The following is a 19422-nucleotide window of genomic DNA, read 5'->3' as shown; positions in this document are numbered from 1 at the left end:
TTCTAATTAAATAGATAGCCAGATATGTGGTCATGGACATTATATCTTAAAGTCAGCTTTTGAAATAGGAAAACTAAGTGTAAAAAGCCTAGTACAGTGTCAAGTAACATATATTAATTCCTGATCCAGTGCAGTATCTACTAAAAAGTTTGTTTAACTTTATAGCTAAGTATGCAATGGAAGCTACTTACGCCAAATTAGGAAAAGTTATGCAGCTAAGTCTGCATAACTTTTAAGGCTGAAAGCTAAAAAAGTTGGAAAACTTCTACATTGAGAGTTAATTAAAATTGATTCTTAATGTCAAGTTTAGTCATCAACAAATTTATGGTAGTAGTCTTTAAATGAATGCCTTTAAGTTGACTACTCCATATGTGTGTTCTCAGTATGTGTTGTTTGATCTTACCAACTAGTGAATTGCTCATGTTAACTTTTTAAAATTGATTCTTTATTGAGATAATTTTATATTAAATGCATTTGCAGGAAATAATGTAGAGGGACCCTGTATATCTTACCTAGTTTCTCCCAATGGTAACAACTTGCAAAACAGTATTACAAATTGAGTAATGACATTGATATAGCCTACAGATATTATTCAAAATTTCCTGAGTTTTTCTTGTGTGTGGTTCTCTGTGATTTTATTATATGTGTATGTTTGAGTGTCTACCACCGTAGTCAAGATACTTAACAGTTCATCTCTGTACAAGTTCGTCTTTGATAACCACACCTCCACCCTCATCCCTAACTCCTGACAGTCACCAGTCTCCATCTCTGTTATTTTGTTATTTCAACAGTGTCAGATAAATGGAAGCATATGGGCCTGGGCTGGTGTGGCTCAGTTGGTTGGGCATTGTCCTGCAAACCAGAAGGTCACAGGTTCAGTTCCCACTCAGGGCACATGCCTGCGTTGCAGATTTGGTCCTGAGTCAGGGTGCGTGTAAGAGGCAACCCATCTGTGTTTCTCTCCCTCTCTCCCTCCCTTCCCCTTTCTCTAGAATCAATAAAAGAAAAAAATTTAAGTGGAAGCATATGGTATGTAACCTTCTTGATAGGTTTGTATATCTTACCACAGTCCAGCAAAATCTCATGTGAACTTTTAAAATCCACTTATTTAAACAGCTGCTTTCTATTTTATTCTTTAAAGGATTAAATGGTATCAATATAATTTTTCCTGATTTGTTCAGGATTCACATTTATTAAAGACTGGACAATAAAAAAGGGAACAGGTTGATCATTTTGTTGTTGGCCTTGTATACCACTCTTGTAGATCTCCTCAAAGTTCAAATTAGGTGTCAAGTGTCTTTTAGGGTAGATTATGCATGCCAGGAGGACCTAGTGGTCTCAAGATATATAATCTAAGTGGAAGGTGCATGGATAGGTAACCCTGGTTTTCGCTTGATGGTTTGTTAACATTAAGCTATTGTTTTTACTTTTGACAGATTGACAGGAAGAAAATACTTTTTTACATTATGACCCATTGTACATACATGTACAACTGTAACAGGTTTCACAAAAGCATTTCTTCCCTTTAAAATGTGTAATTTTGTCCTGTGTATTTTACTTTTTTATTACTAAAGTAATGCTGGTTGTCAGCCACATTGATTTCAGGAACCATCCACAGGGTATGACTTCTTGTTTAAAGTATAACTACTTTAGGCTCATTTATGACCTTCCAGGTCATAGGATTTTTCTGATGCAGAGCTTTCAGTTCTAGACCTCCTGAAGCATAGTTTAAAGATCTTTTTATTCAATTATGTGAAGCATTTGGTGCTTTATACTGAATTCATTTTGGATTGAATTTGTGGAATTGAGTCAAGTTTTATTTTAGCAAGGTCATTTTCCTGTAAAAATGTGTCTTTCATCTTGTTTTATTTGGAAAACAGCTGTGATGGTTAATAGAGTCAGAAGTGTTTGGTTGGGGAAGATTATTTCGGATTATTTGGTTAAGATTATGCTGGCTGGCCATGGTATGCTGAGTGGATGAGAGAGTGTCACTTACTTTGTTTCTTTTCTCACAGTGTCTTTTCCTCTCCGGTTTTCCATCCTGCTCCGAATTTAAACTACTCAAGGCTGAGTTATGCTGTAACCCTCAGCTATGTTGTATCTCTATTGCCTATAATAGTTTCTGGCAGACAAGCAGTGTAGATTCTTTCTGTAGTAGTAGATTCTCATACTCCTTTCTTTTTTATCTCTTCTGATAAACTCGTCAGTCTTTTGAGAATGTCCATCTGTCTGCATCTGTTGGTCTTTAGTGCCTGTCAAGTACTTTAGTGCTACTGATGAATTGAATTTCTAGTGCCACAGGGATTTTTCACATATTTCAGCAGTTCTTCGTGTGTGTGTACTCATAGCTAGTAACTGCTTTAGTGATTTTGGTGGTGTCTGCTCATTAATTCTATATTAGTAAGTTTTTCCATATAATTTCCAATTTTAGTCTTACCTCTTTCATGAATCTTTCCTGTTCATTTTAGTGTTCATTGTTGCTCCAGTTTTTGAGGTTTTGTTAGTACTTATACACAGTTTTTTTTTACTTTAATTAGAGGTTTAGGTTCAATAAAATGAATTATTATTTAATAGAACAATTCTACAATGTGAAATTTATAATGACTTTTTAAAGAAAAGCACTTATGGTTTTTTCTATCCACTTTCTGTGTTATAGTTTTGATAATACCACATGACTAAGATTATAATAAAAATTGTTTTATATAGTTGAGACAAGAAGCAGAATTATAATAATAGTATGGATTTGTGCACACAAACACTGGAGAACTAAGTCTGGGCATTCCATTTTGTTAAACAGATTACTGTAGTTACTACATTGGCTAGAGGGGTAATAATATATTTCATGCAAAATAATACATTTAAGAAAAAGAATCTTGGGAGTTATGTACATTAACTTCATTGTCCAGGTTGAGAAAACATCCAAAGTAGTTTAGTGGATTGCCTAATTAGGGGGAGAAGTTGAAATGATTTGGTTTATTATCAAACATCTAATGAAAATTTCATTTTAGAAATGTGAACAGTTCTCAGTTGATGCTGCCTCTCCAGCCCCTCTCCTATTTGCCAACCCCACATATGCACAAAACAAAACCCATTCAACCCAAGCTCTTATAAATTGTGGTTTTTCCTTCCATCAGGCTGAATTTTACAGCAAATGCTTATTAGCACTTACTCTATGAATTGGTCTTTTTCAAACACGTAACTGGTCTCTGCCATTAAATCTAATAGTTCATTTTGTAAACAGGATTGACTAAAAGCTACAAATGAAGTATATTATAAAAAGGAAGAGAACTGTAAAAATGTTCATTTGAAATGTTCATTGTTGATATTTGTAGTGAAAGTACTTTTTTGTCTCCCCCAGTGACCTAGAACATCACCATGGCTACAGAAATTGGTTCTCCTCCTCGTTTTTTTCATATGCCAAGGTTCCAACACCAGGCACCTCGACAACTGTTTTATAAGCGACCTGATTTTGCACAGCAGCAAGCCATGCAACAACTTACCTTTGATGGAAAACGAATGAGAAAAGCAGTAAACCGAAAAACTATAGACTATAATCCGTCTGTAATTAAGTATTTGGAGGTAAGTACAGGTCATGTGCTTCAGATGTCAGACTTTTATTTTATTTTTTAAAAAGAAAATTTTAAAAATGAAGGGTAATAAGTATACCTATATTTTATGAGTTAGTGAGATTTTAAGTGAAGCCAGTCACTAGTATTTTTTAAAAAATATATCTTCATGAATTATCTTAACAAAAATTATTAAAATTGGCTCCCAACATAGGAATTAGTATGTTGCATGCACGTAGGAGAAAAAGATTCATTCAGAGGTAAAGACAGATTTAGATTTTTCTATATATTTCAGTTGGGAAACTAGACTAGGAGAGCTTGAGAGGAATTAAGAAAACCAAGGGCAAGATGTGAAGAATTGTTTTTGTGCTGAGGATTTTGAAGGAATTGGGAGTGTCTCTTTATTCCTTATTTTTTATCCCTATAATTAAGGGATATATGGTCAATGAGAATGTGTTAGAGTTAGGAGCAACTCCAATGATTGGTGGAAGTTATTGTGAGTAAGGAAGAGGAGGGAAATTCTAAACAGTGTCAGTAGGATAAGATACCAACTATTATGTTAGTTTCAGTTTCATAATGAGAAAAGTTTAATCATGTTTTTCCCCCATTTAATAATAGCTTACATTTTGTTTAGTATCATATTGAGTGTAATTAGATCATATATCAGTTGAATAATTATTTGATCTATTTTTAACAGAATAGAATATGGCAAAGAGACCAGAGAGATATGCGGGCAATTCAGCCTGATGCAGGTTATTATAATGATGTAAGTATGAAATGTTATACTGGCTTAATACAACTTTTTTCATTGGGCATTTGAACATAAAAACATGTGATCTCAAATTCAAACATGGACTTTCTCTTTACATTTTTGTAATAAAAACAAAACATTCCTAAAGGGATACTGAACATATCTGTGTAAACCATGAGGTTTTTTTTTACCTCAATTTAAATTTTCCTTTTAATCTAATGATAGATGAAAGCAGTGTTCAACATAAGACTGCACTGCCTCAAAGTCTGTGTAATAGAAAAGTTAATTTTAAATTTGGCTTATTATTGACTTTGAGAAATAATTAGGGAAATCTTATACTTGATTTTGTTGTTTGTTTAGTAATAATTGGCATTTAGCTTTCCTGTATTTTTTTCTTCATTTAATTAATATAGGCTACTTATAATCTATTATTCCAGATTTTTAAAAATACTATTTTTTTTAGAGAGAGGGGAAGGGAGGAAGAGGAGGGAGAGAAACATTGATTGGCAGCCTCTCACATGCCTCCAACAGGGGACCTGGCCCACAATCCAGGCATGTGTCCCAACTGGGAATTGAGCCAGTGACCTTTTATTTCTCAGGTTGGCACTCAATCTACTGAGCCATACTGGCCAGGGCTATTGTTACAGTTTTTTAAAAGTCCTGTATATTCATGAATTTGTATTTAAATGTTAAAATAATCACTTCGCATGCCCCCGGTTTATGCCCTGTGCATAATCAGGAGCTTTTACAACTCAATTTTCTTTTCTTTTTTTAATAGCTGGTCCCACCTATAGGGATGTTGAATAATCCTATGAATGCAGTAACAACAAAATTTGTTCGAACATCAACAAATAAAGTAAAGTGTCCAGTATTTGTTGTTAGGGTAAGTATTCTGTTGGGTATGTTTGGAAAAATTAATCCTGAGTTAGTCTGCAGATATATTTAACAGGACAAAGGAATTGAAGCACTATTTTAAATGTACATCTGGGTTAAAAATTAGTGTATTGTTAATAATTTTATTTGTAATATCCAGTTTATCTCCTTTATCCACATTTAGTAAGGTATTACATTTATTTTTTTTTTTTAAGATTTTATTTGTTTTTAGAGAGAGGAGAAGGGAGGGAGAAAGAGAGAAACATCAATATTTGGTTGTCTATTATGTGCCCCCTACTGGGGACCTGGTCTCCAAGACAGGCACGTGCCCTGACTGGGAATTGAAGTAGCAACCCTTTGGTTCGCAGGCCAGCACTCAATCCACTGAGCCACACCAGCCAGGGCAGGTATTACTTTTAGATTATTTTCTTCTTATTGCAATTCCCATAGAATTTTCTTTGAGCTGGCCATAAATATATATTGCAGCAGGTCTCAGATTTGCTCTTGAATGGGATTGCTTTTGTTGTTTAGAAAGCAGCATCTCAAGGCGAATGAAAACTCTTGGGTGTTACTAGGAGGGAAAATACCTGAGAGAAGCTGAAGACAAATGGTAGACCATAATTGTCAGCTCCATGAAGGTACATAGTAGGTACTCAATACATTTTCACTGGAATTTTAAAAATATAATTAAAAAATAAATAGTACATTTATGTGGTTCAAAATAGTGAAAATTGAAGAGGTTTTTGATAAAAATATTTTCCCATATCTGTCTGCCAGACTAGTTAATAGTCCAGGTTGAGCAAATAAAAGACTGTCATTGCAAATATGTGGCAAATAAGCAAAATAAGTAAGTCCTCTGATATTAGGAAGGTGTGATAGACAGCATGGAGAACTGAGAGGAGCTGGAAGAGATGCTGATTTGAGCTCCATAAAAATGTTGCAGTCAGTCTAAGGCCTCCTATTTGCTTTCGAAGCCTATCTCAGTAGAAATATCAGTAAGGGAACACTTACTTAAATGGTTTTTGTATTAGTAGAGCCAACCAACATGTAGGATAACTTTGCTTGCCAGGGAATTTGGGGAAAGGAGTATGATGTGCAACTAATTTTAATATCATCTTAGCATAACACAAAACTTCTTTGAAATGAATAAAATCTGAGCTTTCACTATCTTGTATTTTGCTTGATGGGTGAATTTCTCATTTGGGGCTCAATCTATAAGAAGTAAGGAGACATTTGCCCGTAGTGGCATAGTCCATATTACAAGGTTTTAAGACATAGAAATGTGTCTATAGTGTAGTTGCCTGTTGTAGTTACTGGGTTGCAATCCATATCGGATAACAGAAACTAGGAAAGTAGGACGATTTTATTCATAATAATCCAAATCATAATCTACAGGCAAGAAATAAAAAGCCAGATTGTCATATATATCTTCATAATTTACCGAATAGTCTTCATTTTATGTATCTCATCCTGCTGTTCCTATGAATACACTTGTGCTTTTCAACTCTGTATCAGTTTTAATTGATTTATTTTAAAGATTTTATTTATTTTGTTAGCTACATTTAAGTGAAAGTCAGTATCATCTACTTAATGTTGATTATTGGATATTTTGTAAATACATTCTAAGTGTTTTAAAAATTAAGGTTGAGGATCTGTGGCCTTGTATAACCTGTCTTTTTTTCTTCCCCAGTGGACTCCAGAAGGAAGACGATTGGTCACTGGAGCTTCTAGTGGAGAGTTCACCTTGTGGAATGGACTCACTTTCAATTTTGAAACAATATTACAGGTAACAGTAATCATCAGATGGTAGCATTGTTCTGCAATACTATGAAGAACTTGAGATATTGTAACTTTATTGGCATTTTAAATTTACAGTTGGGCAGCTTATTGTGGATTAATATATGCTCCTGTAAAGCCTCCTGTCATATATTCTTGTATATAATGTTTACAAATACTTTATTTTCACAGGCTCACGATAGCCCAGTGAGGGCCATGACTTGGTCACATAATGACATGTGGATGTTGACAGCAGACCATGGAGGATACGTGAAATATTGGCAGTCGAACATGAACAACGTCAAGATGTTCCAGGCACATAAGGAGGCGATTAGAGAGGCCAGGTTTATACACAATATACCATTTCCTGTAGTCCCTACTGTCATGGTTAAATCATTCTCTAAGTGTATTCTGGGTGCAGAGGTGCATGGGCTCTGTGAGATTCTGGGAAGCTTTCTGCACCCTATAAACACAATATTTTCCTTTGTTTTCACACATTCACCATTTCGCTGGCGCCTTTCTGAAGTAGTGTTGTCCTGGTATCTGCCTTTACGATATGTTAGAGTTGTATTGTCTGCCGCATTTTGCACTGATTTTCTCTTTTCCTTTATGGTTAATAATGTGTATACGTTACTCCTTTTTATTACCTACTGTGTAAGACAAGAATATTTCATTCCAAATAAAGAATTCAGTCTTTAATTATACAGCTGAATAAAATTGAAAGCCTACAGAAAACACTTTCAGAGTTCACACAAAATACAAGGAAAAAAAGGCTTAAGTGAAGACCTGGTTGGCTTGGTTATGCCATGACTTCAAAGAAAAGTGCACTAGGTCTAAAAACTCCAAGTAACTCTGGATATGGCAAACGTTAATGGATTAATAAATGGGTTCTTCAAGCTTTGAAACTGTAAGCAGATCATTTTCAAGAAGACTCTAGGACTTCCAATTCACTCTTGATACCATCAGTTATGCAAATGTGTAATAAGTGCAGTTTAAAATGTTTTCAGCAAGTTGTATATATATGTACATATCAGTGAGATATGTACAGTAAAACTGGAAAAAGAGTTTCAAAAACCAGCCTGAAGAGTTACTGCAGCCTCAGAATAAAGCTAAACAGCATTCTCTATGGCTGTGCCGCCCATGTTGAGTAAGAGGTTGACATCTTTATAGAAACATTTCACTGCAGTCACCATTTCTACTTTCAGATCTGAACAAAAATTGGTGGATAAAAATGCTTCTGCAAAGACTTGCTGTAGTGTCCTGCCCATACATTGAGTTTCCACAGTTGGTTATTTCTTAGTCATAGGATTCAAAAGTTCAAAAGAGTTCTTAGAGTTCAATGAGAAACTTGATGCTCTGTCACTACAGGGAGGAAAAAATGGTTCTCTTCTTTGTAGCAGGTCTTAAGCTTTAAATACAAGTCTGAATGTCCCTATGTTAATGTTTTCATCAAAAGGTGCAACATTTATAAGATGACTTGCCAGGAAGAAGATGTGAAGGATTCCATAGACCTTTGAAATAAATGAGAAACATCATATGTGGGAACGTTTAGCAACCAGTTGTTAAATAGACTGCCCAGATTTTTTCAGTTTATTGTTTCACGAAGTGTCTGAAGTAGAAGCTAATTTTAACTTTCCGAGCAGTATTCTTAGTAATTTAAAAGACTGTTTACAGGAATATTGCAAAAACAATTCATTTAGTTTGTACACTTAAATTAGCTCCATGTTTTCTGTTGGTACAACAGGAAATTATTTACTGTGGGGAGCATGAATAGTAGTAGTAATACACTTGTTAAAGTACTCTGAATATCAATGATTGAAAACTAAGAAGCAACTACTTCATCAAAATTCTTTTGATGAGATGTGATGGTTAGCTGACGACATTCTCTTTAAAGTGTCTTCACGTGTGGATACCTCCCTCTTCTAAGTATAACGCAGCACAGTGTTTTTATTTTTCCCTTTTTGAGAAGCACAGATAATCTGTTAAATGCTGACTTCTTTCCCCTGCTGTGTGTCTTCATGTAACAGTTTCTCACCCACGGATAATAAATTTGCTACATGCTCTGATGACGGCACTGTTAGAATCTGGGACTTTCTTCGTTGCCATGAGGAAAGAATTCTCCGAGGTATGTGTACTAATAGTACTCATTGGACTATTTAAATAGGAAGGCATTTGTGGTTAAATCACAATACCACAATATCAGCTTAGATCTCCATTCAATTTTCTTACATATACAGTGTCTTAGGCTCTTTAAAGATCTCTCTCTGGTTCCAATCAGTTTTTAGATTTCTTTGAATTCTTTGAGGTACAGGTGTTTCCCTTCTTCAGTCTCTTTCCCCCAGGTATTCACTTATCTTTATGCATCTCTTAGAGCTGCATTCCTTTTCCTCTCTGGTATCCAGATATCTTTTTCCAACATACTGACACTATAATTTTATTTAGATAGCTCACATTCTCCCCACAGTCTTTCTACAACATGAATTAACTGAGGTATCAATAGCTGTCCTCCTAACTATTGCTATTTCTGAAAGCTGGCGGTGTTCTGTTGTATCACATTATATCACATGGCCCACGTGTTACTAAATTTTGGAGGGATCCCTTCTTTACTTTTATTGATTCCATGTTTACTTTTATTGATTCTTTGTTAACTAACATCTGATAATCCATCTTACAAAAGAGGTCTGTATTTCTACTTGGATTAGCTTAGTTTTAGACTTTATAATGTGGCACTTTTGAAATACTGACAGTACATCACCAATTATGTGAATTCAGTGGTGTTAGAAATAGGGAATTCACTTCATATTTAAATGTACAATATAAACATTTAAACAAATGTTTATACTTCCAATGAAATCTCATTAGCTTATTATTAATTAGGAAGGTAGTTTTCTCAAGTGCTTCATTTGAACCTGTACTTATTTAACCAGGAGTGCACTCTACTTCATACTTTTGATTTCAGTATGCCATAAAAGTAACAGTTTCTATGGCTGTATGGGTACAACAGATACTGGGTGTCAGGAAATTATTACTCAGATATTTCCCTTTCTGTTCAAAAGTCATGGTAGAGTTTTTGTCTTGGTTGAACTGTAAGTTTCTTACAACTTTTCAGAACCTTATTACCAGCATATAGTGACTATACTTTCTACACAAGAAAATAAATGCTCTTGGTATTTAATCCATATTTCAACCCAGTACTTTTTAAAAATCATTTGCTTAAACATTGCTGGCTTTGTACATCTTATGTGGGTTCATCCATAGTTTTGTATGGTTATAACTGATGTAAGGATATATAGTACCTATGAAGGAGTACACTCACTAAGAAGGTCATAATATTCTACAACTTGAACTAGATGTAGTCTCTGAAGTCCTCAAGTATGAGTTGTTTTATAGGTAAGAACCATGACCTAGAAGGCTTAAGTGACATGGACAGTGTAAAATAAGTTTAAAGCCAGGACCAGAATCTTACCACTTGACTCTTAGCCCAATGCTACACTGGTGTTGCTTTTTTCTTCACTATTAGTAGAAGTCTCAGCTGTTAAACAGAAATAAGATAAACAATTTTTTCTAATCTTTGAAAAGTCTAAGAAATGTAGAAGAAAAACAGTTTTATTTATTAAAAGCAATTCTAAACTGTCAAACAATTTTACAGTAGACTAGGACTATAATAACTGAAGTCAGATATAAAACTATTATGCATCTTGGATTTAAAAAGAACAGCTCTGGTTGTAGTGGCTCAGTGGATTAAGTCTTGGCCTTCAAGCTGAAAGGTTGCTGGTTCAATTCCCAGTCAGGGCACATGCTTGATTGCAGGCCAGGTCCCCAGTTGAAAGCATGCCAGAGGCAACTGATCACATATCTCTTGTAAACTGATGTTTCTCTTCTTCCTTTTCTCCCTCCCTTTTCTTCTTTCTAAAGTAAATAAATAAAATCTTTAAAAAATTTTAAAAAAGAAGAAAACCTATGATAACATTTTTCAATCTCAAGTTCTAATGAAGTGTTATTCAATTTTGGTAATGAAATTGTTTATACATAGTGTTTGAGAATTTTTCCTCTAAAATTTAGAGTGTATGTGATATATTAAGTAGCAGTTAACATATTTTCAGATTTGAATCCAGGTGGATTTGGATATAGTTAAGTGGATGCTGACTTATTGCCTGTTCTATGTACGGCTTAAAAAAATACACCAATGTCTGTATTTGTGGGTTGAATTTTATTTTTTCTGTAAAGATTTTATTTATTTATTTTTAGAGGGGAAAGGGAGGGAGATAGAGAGTGAAACATCAGTGTGTGGTTGCTGGGGGTCATGGCCTGCAAACCAGGCATGTACCCTGACTGGGAATCGAACCTACGACACTTTGGTTTGCAGCCCATGCTCAATTCATGAGTTACGCCAGCCAGGGCAGATTTTATTTATTTTTAGAGAGAGGGAAAGGGAGGGAGAAAGAAAAGGAGAGAAACATTAATGTAAGAGAGAAACATCAATGCAAGAGAGAAACATCTGTGGATTGTCTCTTGTACATACCCCTACCAGGGACCAAACCCAGTGGGAATTGCCCTGACTGCGAATCAAACCAGTGACCTTTTGCTTTGTGTGAGGACACCCAACCAACTGAGCTATACATGTCAGGGTGAATTTCGTTTTTTATGTGGGGGCTCTTTTTATTTTAAGTTTTTGCTGTGGAAATTTCAAACATGCTCAAAAGTATCATGCACCTGTTTGTACTTATAGGATTTATGTTATAGCTTACTTATATTTTTCCTTTTTTAAAAGAATATTTTACTTTATAATTAATGATTTTTTTTCTTAGTATCTCAGTGAGTATATGGGATAAATATTGACTGTTTTAAACCAAGTTAATTATACCACTCAAGTAGTTCTAGTAACAGGTCTGGTGTAGTGGGTAAGCTATTCGATTCCAGTTACCCATTTTCTGTCATTCCTCATTTTTCTAAATTTTCTGAATTTGAGATAATTATAAAGTAATGAAACCAATGCTCTTATAATTGTCCTCTTTTACTTGGTGGGTTGGGGATCAGGGACAGGACCTTCCAACTTCTAAAAGTTGCCCTATGTAAAGACGACGTGCTTATGTATCCCATATACACTGTACAACATTGGGCAGGTAAGCATATGCCTACAGCATGTTAGTGTTGTACATCAGACCATCATTTGGGATTAAGTATTTAAAAAATCTAAGAACATTTTAATTGAAGGGGAGGTTTATGATCATTCAGTCCAACTCTTTATTAAATACTTTCCTTTTCTGCATCATCCTTAAATAGCAATCTTGTATTCAAACATTTTTAGTAATAATTACCTAGCTCTGATTTTCAGAGAGTTTTGTTATATCAGAAACCTGCATCCTTACAACTTATCCTGCCTCTGGAACATGAAAAATTAAGTCTGTGCTCTGCTCCACATGGTACTCCTTGGAATATTTGAAGACAGTTGTCATGTCTTCTTAATGTAGTCTTTAGCCTTAAGTGTGCAGAATCCCTGTGTATGCAGAAGCCATGATACTGTGCTACTCAGTGCAGTCCTTTCTGAGATTGTTCTTAGGATTCTTGGAAAAGGAAGAAATTTCATAAGAGAGTAATCAGTATTTTTAAGGTTATAATGAGCATAAGTCTGTTGTCAGGAGACTTGCTATTCAAAAGGTCATGATTGGTCCATATGCTGGAAAAACATGGGCACTTACAAAATTGAATACAGTGTAACATTTAGAAATACCATGAATATGTCCACTCATGCAAGTCAGCATCATTTATACACATTTATCCTTCTTTTCTAGTATGAATTATAGCACTCAGTTCATAGATTGGGATTAAAATAACATTTAAGCAGCAGGAGTATATAAGCTTCTACATTACTGATGTTTATACATTTGACTCCATGTGAAATTTAACCCATTAACATTGATTAATTTAGTTAGCATATACTATATACACTACCGTAGGTAGATTTTTGTATTTTTAAAACAGGTTATAAGCCCTGTCATGCTTCTTAAAGCTCAATAGGGAAAGTAACATTTTCACAAGTTCAAGATGTTGGGTAGTTAGTATGGGAGAAGAAACATGATAGTGTTAGAAGTATAGTTTATTAGTGTAGAGTTAGAAGCAGGTCACTTATGACTAGCTAAAAAGTAAATTTTAGATTGAAAGGGTAAATTTTAGGAGAAGGGTTGAAAATACGGAATTAGTAAGAAGAAATCAGTTTTAGTGAGAAGCATAATATTCTTTAAATGAATTCAGTCTGCAAGTTCCTCATGCTTGAATTTTGTTTTATCTTCCTGATTTTAATAATAGCTTACACATTACAATTACTATGTATCAGCCATGTTCTAAGTGTTTCATTTAGTCTTCCTAATAACCCTATGAGACAAATATTTTCATCCACAGTTTACAAATGAGTAACCAAGGTAGGAAAAGTTAAATAAACCTACCCAAGGTCATATTTGAACCTAGGTTGTTTGGTTCTGGAGTTCATACTTATGTTTAACTGCCTCTTTTATGTTTTAAAAGTAACATCAGCAATAATGTTTTCCTGAGCTGTGATGACAGAATTGTAGAGGTGTTTTTGTTTTGTTTTGTTTTTAAAGAGGGAGGGGTGTGGGTAGAGGGAACTCATTTAGGTACTCAAGTTCATTTAACCATTCTTTTTAAAAAAACTATATAGGTTATAGATTTTCAGTGTATATTTAACCAAAAAATTTAAACAAAATGAATAGTTCAAACTGCAAATGGGTTATCAGATATATACTAGGTTATATAAATAGAACATGGACATAAGGAATTATACTGAGACTTATTCAGGAGATGATACCTGTTTTCACTTTTTAAATACAGCACTCATGGAGAGGAAATGAACCCCTGAGTACACACAGCTTAAGAAAAAGAATATTATTAATACTTTTGAAAAGTCCCTGTGTATTCCTTCCTGTTTGTATTTGACTGATTTTAAATAAATGAGATCACCCCCTCTGCAAAGATTTTGTGGTTTAGTAGTATGTTTTTGAACTGTATGAAGAAGACGTGTATAGAGTCTGAGTGTTTCAGAAGTCTCTAATACTTTTTATTGGAAATAATTTCACTTGTTAAAGTAAAATTGACAAACCACATAGTTTATGATTTAAAGGACATAATTTTTTTAAAAGATTTTATTTATTCATTTTTTAGACTGAGGAGAAGTGAAGGGAGAAAGAAAGGGAGGGAAATATAAGTGTGTGGTTGCCTCTTGTGCACTCCCAACTGGGGTCCTGGCCCATAACCCAGGTGTGTACTCTGGCTGGGAATCAACCCAGTGACCCGGCTACCGGTTTGCAGGCCTGCGCTCACAGAATCCTGTCTGTTCTCTCCAAGATGAAAAACAGAAGCACCCATCTTCTTTAAAATAGCCTGTAGCACAGTAACTTCTTCCAGTAACATAGTATTGTTTAATATTAAAAGCACTTCAGGCATATCTCATTTAATTATCTAACCAATGATGTGAACCCATTTTACATGAGGATACCTGTTTTCCCTATCTGGGTTTACTTATTTTGAGGAAGAGTTTATTTAAGGTTCTTATCTCTCTGCTTTCTTAAAAGACTGGACCATTGTAGGTTTTCCTATGTAAATAATTATCTAACTGAGTATATTATAAAAGGGGGAAGGTTTAATATTTACTTCTAAAGCACACTACTGAAAGAAATTAGTGTAGTAAGGTCCTATTCATTTACATTCAAATTTTTACAGAAATTTAGATTTTTATACTTGGCTTTGTTATTTCTATCTTGAAGATTGTTTTAAACATTGCACATAATATGGCAAAAAATTTGTTGAAAAGAGATCGGTGGCTTTCTTGGAATGGCAGTGCTGCATGTTGCTGCCATCATATTCAGTGTTTTAACTGAGTTGAGAACGATTCCCAGACACTCCTGTATGTAAAGATTCCAGTTTTTTGACAGTAACAAATTGCTTTTATTCATAATGTGGGCAGCAAGTTTTCAGACATAACCTTTGAATCTTTGCGTTTATAAATATACTGTAATTTTCTGTTCAGTTAACTTTGAAGGATGAGACTTAAATAATTTAGCTACCCTGCTATATTGTAGGGCTTCCCAGCTAATTAGATTTTTGATAGTTTTTACAGTTAAAATTCAGAGATTTGGAAAGAGTTGATAAAATTAGATAAATATATAATAGGCTTTTGACTTGTTAGTAGGTGTGTCCTTTAATAGAAATATATAATTAAAATATGGTGTCATAAAAATAGTTATTTGTCAGTGGTTAAGTACCATAACAGATGCTCTTTTTTTTTTTTTCATTCACTTGTTCTTTTACTCACCTTGTTATGTATACCAGAAAACCATTGTTTGATTTAAATCATATTTCAGGAATTTCTGAGTAGTATGTATAGATTTCTGATCACTTTAGTTTAAGTAGACCAGAATAAGAATTTCTGTTTAAAAGAAGTGGTAGTTTCTAGATCACTTACTCTTTTTTACAGATTGTTTCATAACATAGTCTTATTTTTCCACAATGTACTGTTAAGTCTCTCAAGGTCATTCCGTTGAGGCCTCTTTGTGTTTTTTCCCCTTGGATATATTCTAATAAAATTCTCTTTGAGAGTACTTTGTCTTTTACATGGTTTTAGAATAGCTAGTTATTTGGATTAGCACAGTGAATTATATCTGTGTTAATTTGCTAATGTTTTTACATATTGTGTTTGGTCTCTAGGGAACACCAGGAAGAAGGGCTGTGGTGTCTTTGAGCAAGGGGTAGGTAAAGGCTTCTCTACAGCCCAGTGTCCTGCTTTATTATAGCCACCACACTCCCCACCAACTGGTACATGCCCCTTGTCTGTAGTTCTGCTGGCAAAAGTACTGATGTTATGTAGAGATACAGTATAGGGTACATAGCTTAAAAGGTGATTGAGTTGTTGCTTTTTTCAGGCTATGTACATATTTTTCTCCTTTTTAAATGATTCCAAAGTTGAATCTTGAGCATTCCCTACACTTAACATCACCATCTTCCTTTGCTTGTCAAAGATGGGAGTCCCTTCTCAGTTTTCAGGTTTGTTTTGTCAAAGATGACAATTATAAGTGTTCTACCACATTAAAACAGTTAGGAAATACTAAGGGAAATCATCATGAATGCAGAACCAAGGAGTGCAAAGGTGAGTTCTAGAAACTCCATACCAGAGTTTAATCTCCAACAGGAAATTTTTATGTAGCATTAAATAAAAGTAATCTGTGATACCAGGAGTCATCAAAAAATTGAGTAGTAGTTTGTGGTCCTGTGAAGCCTAGTGACTGCTTTTTCTAATAAAGATTAATTAGCCTCTACTTTTCTGAAATGAATTTCATTGATAATGACCACTGCACATAAAACTTTTTAAAGGATGGCAGTGTGTGTGGATGTGCGCATGCACATACACAGGCTCTGAGAACAAAAATCTTTACAAGTAAAGTGTTCATTAAATGACATTATGGCTTCCATTTGAGAACCAGTGACTCGGAATAGGGTTGCTTTAGAATTAGTGGATGGGGACAAGCTATTATAGACAAACCATAGGCATTCTTTTGAACCAATCTGTGGATCAGGGTAGAGGATCATAGCTTTATTGCTGCATGATTGAAAGGTCATTTCCAAAGTAAGTTTTCATTAGATGTTTGTTACCTGTGAGGCAAGTATTCAGATCTTTTCTTGGTCTCAGTCCCTTTTAACTTCTTAAAAAAATCTTTAACTTCTTAAAGATCGCTTGCCTTGCAGATTTACAGGTGATTCAAACTACAAGTTCTTCAGATGTCAGGATTCAAGAAGATACTGTGATGTTAAACTTCATGGTGGCATTTCATTATTGATGATTAGAATGGGAAAGGGTCTGGAAATCACTAGAAGAGTAAAGGGAAGTTTAATACTCAGTTTGGCTAACAGAGACTTAAGAGTCATTTACAAATATTTAAAAGACTTTGTATGAAAGTACAATCAGATTGAATGTATTTAGGGATGGGGAAGGATGTAGGACTTCTTATTTGGATTTAATTATGGAAATTTGTTTCTGTAGAAAGATTAGCACTGTTAGGCTTGTTTTGCTGAAGTTGTGTCATGGTTAGCTTCCCAGCTGTTAGGAAGACTGGAAGCCAGTCCCTTTCCAGAGGAATGTTTTGATTTCATGTTTTAAGGAAGGCTCAAAAGTCTGAAAGTGAACAACACATTGTATACAAAGGGTTAAGTAGATAGGATATATCCCAGGAGGAAATACTGCCAACTCTGCTCCAGAATTTTTTTGTTGAGACATTATATCATTTATTACTGTTATTTGAAGTAGTCTTAAAACCACCTAAATATTTTAAAATATTTATTCATGCTTTAAATTATATATACAAACATATATATGAAGTGTACAAATCTCAAGTGTACAGTATGAGGTAATTTTTTACATATTTACACACTGCTGTAACTCCCTTCCAGATCAAGATATAGAATGTTTTCAATACTCAAAGGATTTCTTCATGCCTCTTTCCCATCTAAGCCTTTATTTGGTAGTTTAGACTTTCAAAGGTATTTAGACTTTCAAAGGTATTTTCATTAAATTTCATTAGAAATTGTCATTAAATTTCCTTAGAAAATAAACTTGGAGGAAAGTAATACTGTTCTCCAAATTTATTTTGCCGTTTTATGGTTTCTGTTATCTTGTGTAAGTAGGGCTGTCTTAATTTCCTTTTTTTGATTTGTCACTGTATTTGGAAAAATGTTTTATTTTTTTCTGGCTAGTTTCCTGCTACTAAAAGTTACACAACAAGTCAGTATGTTAAGAGATAGTATCATATATTATAATCACAGGTTCTGGAACGTGAATTTTAGTCACAGGTTTAGCCCTTAGCAGCCCTGTGACATGGAGGCAAGTCATATTACTGTGTATATGCTCTCATCTGTAGAGTGGGGGTTAATAAGTAGTCTTGACTTTACAGAGTTGTGAGAATTAAATGGGTTAATACATGAGAAGCATTGAACTGGTGCCTTAGAGAGCAATTCAGTGTTATATCATTTTCAAAGATAATTTCAGAGCTGCTTCCGTACCTCTACCTATTTAAGGATGAAAATGGTTATTTTAATGTATTTTACTCTCTTCATTTAAATGGTTTTCAGCCATTATCATTACTTACTATAGTAGTACAGGTTTTGATTTATAGGTAGTCCATAAATATGACCACCAGTTTAAACAAAGTTGTCATTGTTTTCTAATATTTTCACATGTAAAAAATTCAGCACTTACAATTAGCCTTTTTAAGATCTTACATGGAATCATTTAAAGAGTATTTTTTTCTTTTGATTTAATCTTTATTGTATTTTTTTTCCATTTCTAGCTTAATTTTTAGCTGAATCAAATAATCCTTGATTACCCACTGTGGTCAAGGTACTGTGCTTGGTTCTTTTGTTGATACAAATTCATAAGTTATGGTCTCATACCTTAAACAGCATTTCCAACAGTTTCCTAGTTCTTTCATTTCTTCAAACATGTTTTGTGATTTAGCCCAGTACCACAATGAACAAAAATGCCAATTGCACTGAAAATCAAATCTTCATAGTTTATCACACTGCCACAGACTGATCATTGGTATCTAGGCTCTTGGATCAGGACAGCATTTTTTTTTTTCTTTAGGGGAATAATATGTTTTTCCTATTGATCAGATTTAATCATAAAAATTTATTTCTACCTCATTTAGTGATAAAGTTCGATGAGTTAGTGATAGCTCTGGTACACTGTCATTTCTCTTTGCCATCTTTGATGAGTAATGTGACCAACTGTCAGGAGTCTTGGGAAAAGTGTATTCTACATATTCTTTGTCATAACAGACAAGATTTAATACAGACATCTAATATCTGTTCAGGCCTTGTGAAAACCTTCTGTTCCCATCTCATCAGACTAGCCAGCTGACAGCAGACTAGCCAAGTGTAAACTCTTCTGTCCCCAAGGTGTTTGGTGGAGTTTATTGCAGGATGGTAGCTAAATCCTTATCTAGGAATATAACAGATATGGCCCCTACTGATGATATGATTCTAAGAGTAAACAGGCTGATATTAAAAAAGATGGTAGGAATTAATCAGCACTATTCAATGATTTCTGAACTTAAATCCTTCTTCTTTCTTGAGGTCGTATAGTACAATGACCACAAGGTTCTTTTTTGTAGGCCCTGAATGTTAAATACTTCAAAAGTTTGGTGTTACTAATATTTTACATTTTTTGTAATGGTCAAATCAGATCATTTAATTTAGATTTCAGAAATTTATGTAAACTATACCATTCACATCTTTTTCAAGTATATTATCAATCTGATTTTTGAGGACATTTTTAGTTTTACAGATTTCATGTTTTAATGTGCCATGCAAATGTAAATTATCAAGATTTTGGGGGGTAAAAATAAGATGTTTATTAAAATAAAAATCTTTTTTAAGGTTTTTTAGGTGTTT

General features: G+C 34.1%; 1 protein-coding gene across 7 annotated transcripts in view; it reads left to right on the top strand.

Annotated features, from left to right (window-relative positions):
• WDR33 (WD repeat domain 33) overlaps nucleotides 1-19422 on the top strand; it is a 95180-nt gene that overhangs the window by 32939 nt on the left and 42819 nt on the right. For 6 of the 7 annotated variants that reach the window (XM_045826046.1, XM_045826045.1, XM_045826047.1 and 3 more), the window contains exons 2-7: nucleotides 3359-3579; nucleotides 4264-4332; nucleotides 5096-5200; nucleotides 6881-6976; nucleotides 7159-7310; nucleotides 8994-9091. In XM_045826046.1, coding sequence (XP_045682002.1) covers nucleotides 3376-3579; nucleotides 4264-4332; nucleotides 5096-5200; nucleotides 6881-6976; nucleotides 7159-7310; nucleotides 8994-9091 — 724 coding nt within the window. In that variant the 5' untranslated portion in view covers nucleotides 3359-3375. Of the gene's footprint in view, nucleotides 1-3358; nucleotides 3580-4263; nucleotides 4333-5095; nucleotides 5201-6880; nucleotides 6977-7158; nucleotides 7311-8993; nucleotides 9092-13812; nucleotides 13965-19422 lie in introns of those variants that run through there. The other variant, XM_045826052.1, reaches the window with a different exon arrangement.

Source organism: Phyllostomus hastatus, unplaced genomic scaffold (assembly GCF_019186645.2).
Source record: "Phyllostomus hastatus isolate PE091 unplaced genomic scaffold, TTU_PhHast_1.1 phas_scaffold_60, whole genome shotgun sequence".
Taxonomy (NCBI): Eukaryota; Metazoa; Chordata; class Mammalia; order Chiroptera; family Phyllostomidae; genus Phyllostomus; species Phyllostomus hastatus.
Note: the sequence above shows the minus strand (reverse complement) of the source record. Positions and strands in the feature narration are given on the sequence as shown.